General features: G+C 42.3%; 1 protein-coding gene across 1 annotated transcript in view; it reads left to right on the forward strand.

Moving 5' to 3' along the window:
- The window catches only part of LOC117455542 (autotaxin-like), an 86,186-nt gene extending 69,528 nt beyond the window's left edge, over nt 1-16,658 (forward strand). The window contains exon 25 of the mRNA XM_034095083.2: nt 16,395-16,658. Within this exon, the coding sequence (XP_033950974.1) occupies nt 16,395-16,565 (171 nt within the window). The 3' untranslated portion in view covers nt 16,566-16,658. The remainder of the gene's footprint in view (nt 1-16,394) is intronic.
- Nucleotides 16,659-17,651: the final 993 nt, after the last annotated feature.

Below are 17,651 nucleotides of genomic sequence, written 5' to 3' on the forward strand. Positions count from 1 at the left end.
CGTAGGACCGGAAACCCACAGTTTTTCCTGAAGTTAGCCCGCTAAGCGAAAATCCGATCTCCATTCAGAAAACACGAATTTTCAAAGGTTTTTCGCCTGCCGTCTGTCTGCAGGCTTGTCAGAGCATTAATTCATGGTTTTCATTATCCGGTATCAGTATGTTGTTACTTCGGCATCATTTTGAAACGTGTATTACAATTAAATCACGGTAAATATGTTCATCTTGTTGTAGTTGAGTCTACCACAGTATTTAGATGGATATAAGCCCCGCCCCCTCTCCAGCGCGTCCTGTTTGAATGACAGGAGTAAACACAGCTGACAGCTGCAGTGAAACTCCAGCGATTAAAAGCAATGCGAATACTCGCATCGCGTCCGTTGTGAACGCAGCATAACGCTTTTAAAGCAACTTAGAGATTTTAACAGTGTGAGGGGGCACAAAAGCCACGGTGGCCGTAGGACGTACAATTATTTGTGGGGCATAACGGCCAGACCGAGGGGCAACGGCCATGGCCGTGACATTCCTACCCTGGTCGTAACAGGACTGCATCCAGTAAACATGTCCTCCTTCTCATCCTCCTCAGTCTTAATGAAAACCATTTTGAAATGTACTTTTGTGATTATTACATTCATTGTCTAGACTTAATATTCAGCTAGGATCAGAATAATTCCTCCTAGCTCATACATAAACACATTAAACGTGATTCATGAAGCAAAGGTGCAAACTTTAAATGTGTTGTTTCGTATTTATAGTTTGATATATTTTAAGAGAATAAATCAATGGTGTTTCATTTTCATTGTTGAGGTTTCCCTTTTCTGTAGTCTGTTTCTGTAGTTTTTGTGTGCATGTAAATGGTCTGCAAAGGTTAAAATCCCAAAGTTCTGAATACAGGGTGATGCTGGTAACATAACATTGAATTATATGAAGTGAGTCTGCAGAGCTGCTGTCTTCACTTACATAACATACTCATCACTGCGAAATCTGCAGGGTGTACTTAATATTTACGTGGGCAAAACCGGGAAAACCCTACCCATTATGGGAATCTTTTTAGGCAGTAGCAGGTATTTGTGGGAGAAACCTCTGGGGGAGATCTAAAGAGCAATTCCGAAACTAAGGAGACACACTACTAAGCTGGATCATTGTTGACGAAGACACACCCCAGAAAAAATTAAAAAAATATTTAACATCCGCAATTCTATTGGCTAATACATTGTATGTGATAGACTAAGGGTGGGACATCTCCAAGAGGTTGACCAATCACAACAGAGTGGGCGGCCGCTAACCTTGCGAATGAGAGACCCATAGATGCCAGGACTCAGAGCCGAGAGGGCCTTGTGGAGTACATCAGCCCAAATTCCCTCTTGCTAGGAAGAGCAAGTCATTCGGGGGACACAAGGGATTTCGAGTTTGAAGGCTACCATGCAAGAGGCTAAACACTTTCCAGACAGAGGTCAGCAGGTTCTGGAGGAAATGGAGCCAGTTGGCCGGTCCAAATCTCTTTGAGAAACAAGTGGCACACCAGGAATCGAAATGTCGCAGTGGGAGATGGGAGGTGTGGCTGAGAGGACATTACAAACTGGCAAGGGTCAATACTGATGGAAAAGGCATCGTAAGGGATGTACATGTGAGAACCTTTCCCAGCTACCCAGTCCCAGTTATGAAGAATGAAGTCTGTGGAGGGTAAAAGGGACATCCAAGCAAGATCCCTGCCACTATTCTTCATAGGGGGGTCATCTTACTTCCTGTGGAAGAACAGGCGTGATTTGAAGAGTGGTGTGAGCTCCTTGGGTTCAGGAATAAAAAAAAAGTGGGAGGTGTTTTGTCAGAGCTGAGAAATGCAACTCAACATCTGGCTCCAGTCCAGCAGGTGGAGACAGGGAGCAGAGGGTGTGATTCCACTGAGAATGTGTCTCAAAGGAAGAGTGTGAGCTTCCTAATTAAGGAGCTAAATGCAGCACACCTGGGAACACACTCAGCAGAGGACAAACAGATAAATGCAACACACCTGGGAACACACAGTTCGCTGTGAGAGAGGAGAGGAGAGGAGAGGAGACTCAGGGATTCGACCAGACGCTGCTGGTGAATATGTGTGGATGCGTTCGTCTGGTTGAACCAGGTCTGATCACATGTATTTTTATTTCTAGTCTTATTGAATAAGAAGCTAAAATAAGATGCTGGAATATAATTTACTTTGTTGAGATGCAGTCACTTTGACTAGATGTTGAGTTTAATTGTAACTTGGTTATGGAGCAGGAAAGAAAGCGCTCGTTGAAGGATGGCATGCTTTTTATTGAAATGTTTATTTGCAAAAAATGAATGAAAGTATGTTTTGTGTTAAAGGTTTTCAAGCTAAAGACTAAACGAGCATCAAGAGGCTACAAGAAGCTGAATGAAGCAACAAGGAATCTGCATCACTCAAATAAAGAGGAAAAGATTAAGTCTGAGTTGTCCCATGTGTCCTTTTGGAAAGAATCAAGCCATTTTCAGGTTTAGGCAGGAGTCAATCAATCAAACCCAATCACAACTTGACAGTTAGTTTGGGTCTTTTTGTCATTAAGAGAAATATAGAAAAGAAGACTTATTTATTTAGCCTTATATATTCTTACAACATTAAATGCATTCTTAAATTAATTAATACACAAACATTAAGTGACAACTACGTGAAAAAGCACATGCATAACCATGAGAAATACTGCCTTCTCCCATACAGTTGACTTCTACCTCCAACATGTTGCAGTTCCTAAGTGGTTTGCTCATAGGATCCTTGTTTAAGGTCCCTGGGATTCACATAAACAACCGTGTGAGAAGATTTGCTTGGAACTGTGGAGATTCCTCCTTAATCACCGCAGCTGCAGATGATGGAAGTCAACCTTTGGTGTAGTTTGGTTTCTTCAGAACAATGGATATAATCAAGACTTTATTTCCTTTCACAGGAAAGCCAATAAGCCAACATATGTTACGTGTGCAGCCAAGTGCAACACATTTGCTGCTGGTTTACAGTTACATTGTTGCAGGTTTTCCAGTTTGAAAGAGAGATGAAGGAAAGATGGAAGAGGACCAATTGGGACTTTTATTTATGATAACGTATCCAATTCCTGCACTCACAACCGCAAGCAAGAAGAGTGCAGAGTACCAGAGAACTGTAAACTATGAGGAAATGTTCTAACGATAGTATCATAACACACTGACCTTTAGCCTACCCAAAGCTAATCTTGCTGTCATTCCATGTTATTGACCCTGTGACTGGTTATTGCTCACTAAGACATGACCTATTGCTCGAACTACTGTGTGAACTGAACAAACTGTCAGGAATACGTCCAGTCATGTTATGCTGATTAGTTCAACAATCATTTAGCTCTTGAGTAGCGTCGCTCCGGACCAGTTCATCGCAATGAGCAATCGCTCTAACATTTAGGAGATAGATAAACTTTATTGATCCCAGATTGGGAAATCTTTTCATTACATCAACATGTTAAACATAGTATGGCACACACTTAGTAATACAAAGACAGTTTGTCATTATTTACTGGTTGGCATGATCAAGTTGGTTGAGGCCTTTCTTCGGAAAATAATTTCTCTAACATTTCTTTTTTTTTTCTTTTTCACTGCTGTCACAATGTGTCATACAAAACATGAATCAATTGCAATTTAACACTATTAATTTTATAATTGCAAATACATGTTCACTTTTGGGAAATATGCCCATTGGCTTTCTGGTAGAGAGTTAGAGAACATTTTGTCTATCCATTTAATACGAAGGTACAGCCAGTAGTCAGATAGCTTGGCTAGGCTAATGCTAATTTTGAATGTTTTATCTGGGAATTTCAATGATGAGTGGATCAACAGCTGTAAGTATTACTCACTCTGAACAGAAACGGCTCTCAATTCTAGATTGCCTGAGCGTAAGGTGCATAAATAACTGTTTTGTGCACTTGTGTTACTGGGAGTAGACTAAAGGGAGAAACACAGCAGGAACATATGGCATAACGGGACACGCCTCTTTTTTCAAAACGGTGATAAAAGTTATCGCCACCACATCAAATTTGTTTGCGACATAGGCCTTGGCCGCAGGGTATTGCAATTCACTTCCAAACCCTAACCCTACGTTATATAGAACCACCATATGGTGAAAGTGTCCGTTTATCCAACACTGTGGTTTATTTCCAAAGGATCATCAATACTGGCAAAACTAGGGGCCTCAGCTGGACTTGTTTTAGCGCTAAGCATGCTAACAAACATTCATCATAAACATCATCCTATGCCTATGAAAAATGTTTCAAGGCATAGGCTTGTAACGATCAACTATTAAAAATATGAAATATTACTACACTGGAAAATAGAAATAATAAATGGCTGCTCCTTCCACAAAGATTCCCAACGAGAATGTATTTTTCTATTTGTCTATTTCAACCCACATATTCACAAATCAACAAAGACGTGTTTTATGCGTTATTCATTATATTATTAGTTTCTCCGCCAAGCAACAACATAAACAAAACTCAAGAGTCTGCTCGGCGATAACCGAAATTGTCTTTAGAGCCTAATCCAGGCCACTATAGTTAATTGAGAAAAACAGGATCGTCGGCGTTGCACAAAGGAAATGATCTCACCCCGTGTTGTAGATTACAAGTGGGCCGATGCAATATCCACGCTTATGTTTCCCTTAATTCCCCTTTTGTATTTTCCACATATTTATACACGCTCGCTGAGGAATATTGAATAAACTGTTAAATACCAGCACACGCCACACACACTTCCTACTCCCGTGAAAACCACCCCCGCCTGCCGGTGACACACCCACTTAAAAGCCTCTGGGTTGAGTACTCACACAGGTGAGTAAGCAGATGAGGCATTGACAGACCCACACCCTCAAACCGTACATAAGAGTGGAAATGATCAACTGTAATTCCCAGGTTAATACACATATTTCGTTTTATCATAAACAACATGCATTAAACAATTTCCCTTGCCACTTCAGTTAGAGAATGACTACAGGGACTACAGATGAAAAATAGCCTCTTGGCTAACTCTGGCACGTTTACAGAAATGTTCATTAATGTGCACTGTCTCTGTTAAATAAATGAATAAATAAATAAAATAAATGACACCTTAGTTCAATGTAATGGCGTCACTGGCTTTGACTAATCTTAGTTTTGTCTGTATGTGAAAATGGCCACCAAATTATTTTGGATGTGAAAGAAAAGTCTTGATGTTGAAATCAGTAGTTTGACATGGATATTGGACAAAATAACAAAATCAGAAGCTTTCTGTTGCAAAGTAGGTATACTTTAAGATGATTTGGTTAAATAAGGCTGACAATATCGCTAAATGTCTTACATATTTAATCAATGAAAGGTGGATAAATAAAAGCTTTTTTTTGGGTTCTGGGCATATTTATATTACATACTGTATGTTGTTTGCAGCAGCTTTCCAAGATGTTCACCTCTGGTGTTGAATACAGGCTTATGCGGGTTACAGAACATTTGATAACAGTGTGTGAGTCGTGTGTAGACATGCAGAGCTGCAGAGCTGCTGTCAGTTAGCACAACCTGGGTGGTATACTGCGAAGCAGGATTTTCGCTTAGCCGGCTAAATTCAGGGAAAACTCCGGCTTTCCGGTCATCCGAAGCTGGTTCTCTTTTTAGCAAGCTAGATCTCCATGGTAATATATGCTAAGCAGCTAACCTGGTCGGGACCAGGTTAGGTTGCAGGCTAAGAGCTCAACTCAGTGAAAACACCGCCTGCTGACCAATCAGAGCTCAGTGTGCGGAGTTTAAAGCGATCAAGTCATATTACAGGAGAAAGGAAATACAGAAAAACTGCCGTCGCAGGAAAGACGGCCGGCAAAAATCACCGACTGTGTGAACGTGAACATTAATAGAATATCACCTCCCATCTTCAGAGCAATCTGACTATTATAACATTAGCGTTAAGAAAGCTTACTTAAATATCGGCCACAACATAAGTAACCGGATCAGAGTACATTAAGTACAGTCCGCGGCATATCACTTCATAATGTATCATATATTTTATTATCTGAGTCAGCTGAGCCGTATCTGGCCGTGCAACACTCACAGTGTCACATACTGTATGCAGAAGTATTATTTTAAGCAACACATTAAGTTGACGAAACACTCGAGACAAATGTAATTGAAGTCAGATCGTGTTTTAGACGGGGCAGTGATATCATAAACCTGTTAATGTACGCATTCAAACACTTTTTCTTTTTCCAGCTGTATTCACCTTGCAGGTGCAGCTCTGAGGCTTTGATCCTGGATAAAGTGTTTAAGTCATGGATGTTTAAAGTTTAACTTCTTCATTTTTGACTAGTATTAAAGTTCACTTTTCATTCAGGAAGTATGACGCTGCGCTGTCAGTGCGCTTCTCCATGTTTGTGATTGGTCGAATGCTCCAAATACCACCCCAAACAAACCCCCCTGCATTATTCAAAGTCATATTTTGCTCGTCTACTTTAGTCGTAACCAGGCTTGGAATTTCGTCATTTTAGGGGCAAGGCCATTTGGCCTTTGGTGTCACACATTTTTTAGGGCACAAAGGCCACATGCCAGGGCACAAAGGCCATTGAGGGAAACATTAGGATTTGGAGCTCACAAATAAATAACTTCACTTTCTGATAAGAAAAACACACGAATGACCTGGAAAACAAATCGCTTTTTTAATATCAATAATGTCAAACATTATAATCATATAGGCCTATGCCTTCTTAGTATTACCGTATACAAAATAAAATACTCTACTTTGAATAATTTGTGTTTGGTATGTTTTCTATCTACTACTTTATTCACAAATCCGAAATCAAATCTAAAATTCTATTAATATGTAACAAATATATTCCATTCCATTTCATCTCCTGTTAGGAGATATAGGCTTAAATCTCCTCGCGTTCCTACAAGCTGTTATCTTACATGAAGGGAATCCAGAGCATACACTTAACCGTTTAACAATAATCCACTTTAATGGTAATATACAATGCAATACAATCAAATACATTACCATACACAATCATATCGTATTATGTGTAATGTCAGGAGTTAGGCCTACTCCTGGCTCCTGCCCACAGGCCACCAGACCTCCTGTCCCAGCGACGCGTGAAGAGAGAGACAGAACAGCAAGCTGGATAGGCTTTCATACCAAATGATACAGGAGGGGGTGGAGTTTAAGGACAAATGGTCCAGTCATCTCATATAAACACCTCTGACCCTCACTGTCTCCTATTTCTGCAGCCTCTGCACCGACACACATCCCCCATCACATTCCGAGACCACAGTGGGGTCTCGGTCCAGCTCCCCCACAGCAATAAAACCCTTACCAGCCCTTCTTCCTTTGTCCTCACAAAACCACATGTTAGCAGGCCCAAAACCAGCCCAGTTGTCTACACAAATCATTTTCAAGCTTCTTCACAGTTTGCACGAATACATACAAATATTTCCTTACAATTCCCTCTTTTGCACTCTTAAAAAGAGAGTGCAATTTACACAAGGCACTTGCAAAAAACTGCATCCTTGTCTGCTGAGTCTCCATACTTTTTATTCTCAGTGTCCACAGTGAAGGGCACTCCGTCCAGGCTCTCGTTGCAGATGACGCAGCGGAAGCAACCGGGGCGGTAAGACTTCCCCAGGGCCTGCCGGCCTGCATGTCCATGATTAGATGTCCACCTGCGTTGCACTTGTCTGCAGACTGCTGGAACCCAGAGTACAGAAAGTCCTCTTCACAGAAAACCCTTCCTGCGTCATAGTAGAACGCCTTCCCTCTCAGCCTTCGACTACAGGCGCTGCAGGTGAAGCAGCTGTCATGGTAGAGGCTGCCCATAGCTTGGCAGGCCTGGCTGGCTCCATACACCGTCTTGTTGCACTTAACCCACACTCCTGTTTCAGCGGAGAGTGGAGTCCCCTGTGCCGTCCTGGCTTGCCGTGTCTTTGTCCCCTCTGATCTGCTGACGGCGGCTTCTGAGTCGATGCTGAATAGATGTCCTCCCGATCTTCCTTCTCCGGTCCGATGATGATGCCTCCCAGTCGACCTCCATGATGAGAGCCCGATCCGTCCTGATGTCGTCTAGGGTCCTCGCAGGTGTTTTCCCCCGCCGCACACTGGCTCCGCACATTGGTACCAGTTGTCCCCCTTTCCTTGTAGGCGGACGGCACGGGATGTCCTCTGGGTCACTCGGTCGGGGCTGGAGAGCCTGGGGTTGACAGTCAGCCTCCTGCGTCTCGGGTCCCTCTTTCGGCGTCCGCAACCTGTGTGGAGAAATCTGATACAAATCCCTCAAGCCTACGCTCCGGGCTCTGGGGCCCTCGGCTGTTTAACCCACCAGTGCGTGGCAACTTGGAGCCTGTTGGTGGGGTGTCTTAAAACAACAGACGTGTGTGCACAGGTTTTCTAAATTAATTGTGCTGCTTCAGAATCTTGGACTGTGCCCACTAAATAAGAACCCCAACATCTTTAGGTAAACTAAATAACATATTTCAATAGCTCTGAATTTCTGACAAGCATCTGTATTTATTTAAATGAAATCCCTGAGATCTCATTAAAAATCTAAAAATATGATTTGAACTGCTAATGTTTCTGGTAAAGAAACACACTAATCTTATGGATTCAAAAACAACCAAAATCACAATACTAACAAAGTGAATGGCTTCCTGGTGATACTGCTTCTACCCGTCAGTGCTTAGATATTATCCCACTGAAAAAATGAATACAGAATTCCCACCAACTGTCATCAAATGTCTTTCTAAATGTAGATGAAATGTATATCCCCATAATGACCTAAACAATAAAGTCTATGGCTTTTACTTCTTTACCAGACTAGTTACATGATGTTGTCCAAATCACATTGTGTCTCATTACATTACTATGTTTTAGCTTAACTGTAAATATGTTCTTTCTACATTTCAAACCTCAGTTACTTTAATACCTGTTGAAACATTAGTTGACACATTACTCACCGGTCAGCCTCTCCAGTATTTCATTCTGGACTTACATCTCTCTGGTAGCCCCTTGGCCACTGATTCTCTACCTGTGCTACCTGCTATAACTCAATCAATATTAGAGACATGTCAACATTCACCAAACAGCCTCTTATCCCCAAATATGGAGCAGGTCAATTCTAAAACTGTCAATCCATGGTCAGATTGAACAATGGAGTTGGGCAGCAGGTTCCTTTCAGTCCCTAAATGAAAAATGTACATTGTAAAGTTTACACTCCCCCTTTTTTACACATTCTCTCATGTGTAAACAAAAACCTGTATGGGAAGAAAACCTTCAGGTCATAATGGATTATAAGACAATACCAAACATTTTTCCCAGTAAACACTTGAGAGTGTTTCTCTCCATCATTCAGTCCTAAAAGAAACAGAATTCCAAATTTCCTAGTTTGAGTTTCACATTCTGCAAACAGCCACCTCCTGTGGGAGTGAAACATCATCAACCAGATTAGATACGGTTTCCCCTTTTGTGCAATGTTAGGAAACCTCTCATTTCACACATTATTATCACACAAAAATAATGTGTTAGTCCAAAACATGCTTGATTAGTCATCGTTTCAAATCACGCAGTTGCACTGATCAGGTGCAGACATACACACACTCACACTCACACTGTCAGGTTGTAAAGTCAGGTTTTGGTCAGGTACACCTCAGAGTCAGTCATTGAGAGTGCCTTCCCAAGTTACCCTGTCGGTCAGGGTCAACGGTCAGTTGGTCTTTTTGGCCATGTGTCGTGCCCTGCAGAGATGTTCCAGCACAGGCCAGCATCCTCCGTCTATAAAAATCTGTATATATGGAGCGCCATCATTTATTAATTCACAATTACAACTATAATGTTCAAGATGTCTCCAACCCCTCCTTGCTGTTTCCCACATTCCCTGAAAAGTGTCTAGCCAAAAAAATGTCACTTCCTTATTGTACTATTACTATTACTGCAATTCATTTACACCTAATTAGTATTAAAATGACTAATAGATCTATTTCAGAAACATGTGTACATCACTATCTTGTGTCAAAACATTACTAGGATCTGTAAAGCTCTGCTATTTATTCCATAACTCATTCTATCAATTTATCTTCAATTCTGGTGCACTTAAAGAACAATGTTACCCTCTTTCACAGTGCGTGGAACTCTGGGTGTCTGAACATGAAACCAGTACCTCAAATTGAAATACTATATTTTGTTTAGAACCAGCTTTCCCTTCAACATGACCTATATAAATAAATATTTATCTGATCTTATAGAGCTGTTACTAAAACTCTCCCTTTGAACTGATCAATACTGTAACAAATTAAAACACTACCAAATTCACACACGAATAAAAAATCCAGTGCATACTTCCTTCATGCTCCCCCCCTTTTTTTTTTTTGTGTGTATTAGACTGATTTTCCACTTCCCTTTAATAGTCCCCCTCTTTTCCGCTATTTTTATTTACCAATTGACTAATTTATGGTCCATAGATCTTCTTATCTTCACTTATTTATCAAGTCAATTCAAGTTCTTTACAATACATTAGTAGATACCTTGTGGAGTCTTCACAATAACTAATCCCCTCTAGGATATGAAATCCATTCATCTTCAAGCAGATACTATGTCCTTATTTATGTTTAGTTCACGATAACAATGGTATAACAACCACATGTCATCCATTCTGGTCCACCTAAAAAACAATGTTAAACTCTTTAGCAGTGTGTGGAACCCTGGATGTCCGAACATGCAACCATTACTCCCTCCTTTATCAAGGATTTAAAAACAGAAGTCATTTCATATTTCCCATGGTAATAACTATGTGTTTTATAACTCATAAAACACTATTCTCCCTTACTTCAGTTCTAAATCAAATGAGCCAGACAGGAAACCCCCTTTAACCACTTGCTTATTTCCTGGTGAGTCTTTATTTGGGCACTGCTTGTACCAGTGATCTGGCTGTCCGCAAATGAAACACACCTTCTGATAGACCAATCCAGGAGCCATTCCAAAGCCACCTCGACCTCCGAACCCGCCTCTGGACCCACCCCTCTGTTGCCAAGAACCATTATCATAGCCAAATTGGGGCTGACTATAAGGCGGACCCTGGTTGGAAAAGCCCCCTTGTGGGTGAACAATTAACTGTTTGGCATTCTTTTTGTCATTCTGAACTGTTTTCCGGGCTATAACCAGCTGCGTTCGCAGTAACTGCACCCTCAAGTCCTCTTCCTCAGTTCTACTTTCTGCATGTTGTTTGTTAATTTTACACATATGATGGGCTAAATGACGTTCCCACGTCTGTGTGTTTAACTGATCTATCTCTGGATTGTCCTCCATCAGACTTTTAATTTCTTTCGGTACCGCTGCAAGCACTGCCCTACGAAACATTTGTATATGTTGGTCATTACTATCTGGACTGCAGTCAGTTGCCATTGTGTATTGTTGGCGTGACCTGAGCAACATGGTTGCCGCAGCCTCTCCAGGTGCAAATGTAAATGACAGCGTCCCGTACCCCCCCCCCTGTCTGTGGGAAATGCTCTCTCATTGCTTTGCCCAGCAGGCTGTGAACATTGTTAAAGGAAATAGGCACGTCATCTTTCATTGTTGATGTTCCTGATCTATCCTCAACTCTTTCCACCTCATAATAGGAAGTCTGTTGTGCCAGTATTCTCCTGAAATCTCCCAGACAGATAGTCTGTCCTACAGCCATGTCTGCAAACCTTCGCATCCAATGTCTTCCTCCCTCAGTAGGCAACGGCATTTTATAAGCCGTTTTCCCGCTTTGCACGGCCACTAAAGGCGCTTGTAATACTGGAGCAATAAAAGCATGTTCGGTGGGGTCTTCTGGGGTGTGTTGAGACCTCAATCTGTTACGGGGCATTGACATCTCGCCCCCCTGCTGTCTTCCTCACTTTCATGTCCTGTTTGTTCCTGCTGAAAGGTGTCCTGACAGCTGTCTTTATGACCCTGGCCTCCTGCTCCATTGTAAAACCCCTCAGTTTTATGACCTGCTGTTTCCCTATCTCTTTTATGGCCAGCTGACCTTCCCCCACTTCTGTGGTCTGCTGTCTCTTCCTCACTTTCATGTCCCGACGCCCCCCCCCCAGCGCCTGGGTAATAAGACGTCGATGTTTGGCGTGATCTGTTCTGAAAAGGATCACCTTTCTCCCCCTCCTCAACGCGCCTGAGTACTCCTGTGTGCTGGTCTCTCCTTTCCCTAATTTCCTCTCTATCTTCTCCCGAAGCCTCATATATGCTTCGTTCCTGTCCCCTGACTTCCTCCTTACGTCTATCTTGAATCTGTTGTTCATAGCACCGTTTTTCTCGTATTTCCCTCTCATCTAGGAGGTCAGTTACGTATTTTATTTCTCCCTGTGTAGCGCCTGAGTGGCTCTTTGTAAGATCTGTTAGAAGGGAAGTCAATTGTTCTGAGGTGAGCTCCCTATCAGGTTGACTGTCCCCTCTCGGGGGAACCACCCCCTGTCCTGTGTTAAAACTAGGCCTCCGCGTGGTGTGTGCGCTGTGTAGTCCGTCTAACGGGGAGGAAACTTGTGTTTCTGTAACATGTACTCTTTTCTTTGGAGTAGGGACGCCCCTTAACGGACTCAACGCTACCGTGCCCACCATCCTATAATTCCCCCCGCTTATGGCAGTCTCCTCTCCTTCCGTGTCCGATACATCTGTTACTGTCATTTGCAATTTATTTGCGCTTTCGTCGGGTAGAGAATAAGGGGGAGGGGGCTGTGTAATCAGAGTACCTAAATTCGGGTAAAGGAGAGAGGAGCGGGTGGGAATTGCTGGGTTTTGTATGGGCCCCGTTTGAGATTTGTGTTCTGAGTTAGAGACACCCTTATTTTGCATTGTTGTATAATATTCGACCCGTTCCGCTATATAGGCAAAAATGTCACCATCTGTAGGCACCTTCGTGTCTTTATCTTCATGTGTTTCTATGGGGCTTTGGATTGCCATTGCACCCGGGAGATTTTCGTCTGTGACGGGAGGAACATAAATCCCAATCATTGCCAGGGCAGCATTGTGACAAATCTAGTTCTTGTATTTGTTTGTTCCATTTGCTACGGGCAAACCATCTGGGCTTCTGTTCGTTTAGGTGTGCAAGTTGCTTTACAATCTGTCTTTCATATAGATTCAATGCTGTGCCCAAATTACCGACGGTGTCATCTTCCTCCACTCTATTCTCTGTTATCATCTTATCGTGTAGGAAACGGAGATCATTACAAGCCTTTTCCTTAGCTCCCTGTTTGACTCCACTCAAAATCAATCTCTTAATCTGTTCCCATTGCTCCCTGTAACTCCCTGGAATTTCAGAATTGTCTATACTTTTCTGATGTTCCATTTTGACTTCGTTTTTTTATCTGACTTAATTAAATATGTGTTCACTTGTATTAATATACTAGGCTATTGTCGTCGCTACTATTAACGTGGTTCCCTTCTTCAATACCGAGCAGCAATGTACTTTGGTGAACTTGTAAGGGTGTTACCCCCTTTCAGCCACTAGATGGCAGCAGCCGACCACAAATGAGCTTCACTCTTCTGAGTGCTTTGGTCACAGAAGTATTTCAGGTAAAAATCACACAGATTTATTCCCCGTACATTTTGTCCGGCTTTGTAATGTGGTGTTTATTTCAACAGGCAGACCAAAACCACGGACGGTGCTTCAACACGCATAAGGAATGTGACCGCCCCATGGAGCTTAAACGCCCAGGTTTCAGCGAGCCTTTTACCACACGTTTGCTTTTCAAATCAATGTTTACAGACAAGGGGAAATGAGAGCCGGTCTCGTCACAATGTCGGTGACGGTAGCGTTCTCTCCCCAGGATTTAACAGAATAGCAGTCCAACTGACACTTTCGCTTATTCGGTCTCAGACTGCTATTTTTACCCCCAGTTATGAACAGCGGATCGATCTTAAATATCGACCATCCAGGTTTCGCCGTCTGGGACTTGCACCCAAAACTCACGAACTGCACTGCTCCTTCGTCACTTCAGGACTAAACTACCTGAAGATCCACGCAAACTGCTCTAATTTCTTGTTACGCAGGACTCTCTATACCTGACGATCAACGTTCACGTGTTATATATAACTTTCCTAACATGGTATAAAATATGCATTGTATACTCCATTCAAACTTCAAAAACACTCTGAAACCTTCCACAGCCCTGTCTACACGGAAACGTCGGGTCACCATTTGTTAGGAGATATAGGCTTAAATCTCCTCGCGTTCCTACAAGCTGTTATCTTACATGAAGGGAATCCAGAGCATACACTTAACCGTTTAACAATAATCCACTTTAATGGTAATATACAATGCAATACAATCAAATACATTACCATACACAATCATATCGTATTATGTGTAATGTCAGGAGTTAGGCTTACTCCTGGCTCCTGCCCACAGGCCACCAGACCTCCTGTCCCAGCGACGCGTGAAGAGAGAGACAGAACAGCAAGCTGGATAGGCTTTCATACCAAATGATACAGGAGGGGGTGGAGTTTAAGGACAACTGGTCCAGTCATCTCATATAAACACCTCTGACCCTCACTGTCTCCTATTTCTGCAGCCTCTGCACCGACACACATCCCCCATCACATTCCGAGACCACAGTGGGGTCTCGGTCCAGCTCCCCCACAGCAATAAAACCCTTACCAGCCCTTCTTCCTTTGTCCTCACAAAACCACATGTTAGCAGGCCCAAAACCAGCCCAGTTGTCTACACAAATCATTTTCAAGCTTCTTCACAGTTTGCACGAATACATACAAATATTTCCTTACACTCCGGAGCAGGTTAGCCGTTCAGCATAAGTTACCATGGAGAGCTAGCCCGGTAAGAAGTGAACCAGCGTCGTAGGACCGGAAACCCACAGTTTTTCCTGAAGTTAGCCCGCTAAGCGAAAATCCGATCTCCATTCAGAAAACACGAATTTTCAAAGGTTTTTCGCCTGCCGTCTGTCTGCAGGCTTGTCAGAGCATTAATTCATGGTTTTCATTATCCGGTATCAGTATGTTGTTACTTCGGCATCATTTTGAAACGTGTATTACAATTAAATCACGGTAAAATATGTTCATCTTGTTGTAGTTGAGTCTACCACAGTATTTAGATGGATATAAGCCCCGCCCCCTCTCCAGCGCGTCCTGTTTGAATGACAGGAGTAAACACAGCTGACAGCTGCAGTGAAACTCCAGCGATTAAAGCAATGCGAATACTCGCATCGCGTCCGTTGTGAACGCAGCATAACGCTTTTAAAGCAACTTAGAGATTTTAACAGTGTGAGGGGCACAAAAGCCACGGTGGCCGTAGGACGTACAATTATTTGTGGGGCATAACGGCCAGACCGAGGGGCAACGGCCATGGCCGTGACATTCCTACCCTGGTCGTAACAGGACTGCATCCAGTAAAACATGTCCTCCTTCTCATCCTCCTCAGTCTTAATGAAAACCATTTGAAATGTACTTTTGTGATTATTACATTCATTGTCTAGACTTAATATTCAGCTAGGATCAGAATAATTCCTCCTAGCTCATACATAAACACATTAAACGTGATTCATGAAGCAAAGGTGCAAAACTTTAAATGTGTTGTTTCGTATTTATAGTTTGATATATTTTAAGAGAATAAATCAATTGGTGTTCATTTTCATTGTTGAGGTTTCCCTCTCCTGTAGTCTGTTCTGTAGGTTTTGTGTGCATGTAAATGGTCTGCAAAGGTTAAAATCCCAAAGTTCTGAATACAGGGTGATGCTGGTAACATAACATTGAATTATATGAAGTGAGTCTGCAGAGCTGCTGTCTTCACTTACATAACATACTCATCACTGCGAAATCTGCAGGGTGTACTTAATATTTACGTGGGCAAACCGGGAAACCCTACCCATTATGGGAATCTTTTTAGGCAGTAGCAGGTATTTGTGGGAGAAACCTCTGGAGGGGAGATCTAAAGAGCAATTTCCGAAACTAAGGAGACACACCCTCTACTAAGCTGGATCATTTGTTGACGAAGACACACCCCAGAAAAAATTAAAAAAAATATTTAACATCCGCAATTCTATTGGCTAATACATTGTATGTGATAGACTAAAGGGTGGGACATCTCCAAGAGGTTGACCAATCACAACAGAGTGGGCCAGCTAACCAATCAGAGCAGACTGGTTTCAGACAGAGGGTGAAAAGAGGTGCTGCTTATTATTGAAAATAAAGAGCTTTTTGAACATTAAAGCATCTGTCACCTGTCACAGTGGAGACACGGAATGTAAATATGAAATTGAAAATGAGCAAATATATTATCTCTTTAACATTCTATTGATAAAATATCTACTCCATCCTTTATGTCAGCGTGCATTGCTACATGATAACTGCCAACCAGAAATGATTGTGTGCCCAGTGATTAACCACTTCCTGTGTGTTTCTGCAGAGTGCAGAAGAAGAGTCTCAGTGGGTGGAGGAGCTCCTGCAGCTCCACACGGCCCGGGTCCGAGACGTGGAGATCCTGACGGGCCTGGACCTGTACCGCTCGACAAACCTCACCCTCACCAGCACCCTGAGCCTCAAAACATACTTGCACACCTTCGAGAGTGACGACTAGACGCCCAGAGACAGACACACACACACACACACACACACACACACACACACACACACACACACACACACACACACACACACACACACACACACACACACACACACACACACACACACACACACACACACACACACACACACACACACACACACACACACACACCACACACACACACACACACACACACACACACACACACACACACACACACTTGCATTTACCTGCATGCTCGCTGGACTGCCGGCACATCGTTGTTCTAGAGGAACTGCCCGATAAGCGCTTGTAAAAGGGAACACATATATTACACATTTTGAATAAGATTGAATTGGTTTGGCAAGCAGTAGAAAATTACAACACAAATGTTCATTTTATTCCCAAAATATCTGAGAAGAAATAAGCTAGCACAGGAACGATGCAAGATGGGGACTTTCTCGACAGCTGCCTCGACATATTTCATAAAAGCAGTTTATGCAGGATATCCTCGCACACATAAAGGACTGTATTTCTCCGTAACTATAAACAATGTATACTTTATATTCCTACGGCCCATTCATTGCATGCTGTAGATTTCAAACAAATTGAGTGTGTCTTTTCTTACTCATAAAAGACTTTTAAGACTTCCATGATTTCTATCAGCATATCTGTCTGTGTAATTGTTTGTAATTATTGTAAGGACTTCAGCAAACTGCACTGAAACTGCAGTAATGTTGAATGCTGAATGGAAAAGTACATGCGTGCCTTACAAGTTGGACAAATGCATTCAGAAATAGTCTACAGCATGTATGGAAAATCATCAGCAGTCATGTATAATATTTAGAGTTATCAGCCTGTAACATGCAACATTGCTGATGTGGTTTTGTAAAGGAATAGTTTGGCATGGAAAATATAGTTAGAGACTGATGTCATGCCTCTTGTTAGCTTAGCTTATAAGAGTGGAAACAGGAAGAAAATATGCCCACCAACACTGCTAATGCTCGCTAATTATAACATTATATCTTGTTTGTTTGATCAAAAATGTCAAACTCTTCCTTAAAACAACATGCAATAAATCTGAACAAGTAGCAGATACTCTTATAAACCAGTAGG

The sequence above is a fragment of the Pseudochaenichthys georgianus genome, chromosome 11 (genome assembly GCF_902827115.2).
Source record: "Pseudochaenichthys georgianus chromosome 11, fPseGeo1.2, whole genome shotgun sequence".
Lineage (NCBI taxonomy): Eukaryota > Metazoa > Chordata > Actinopteri > Perciformes > Channichthyidae > Pseudochaenichthys > Pseudochaenichthys georgianus.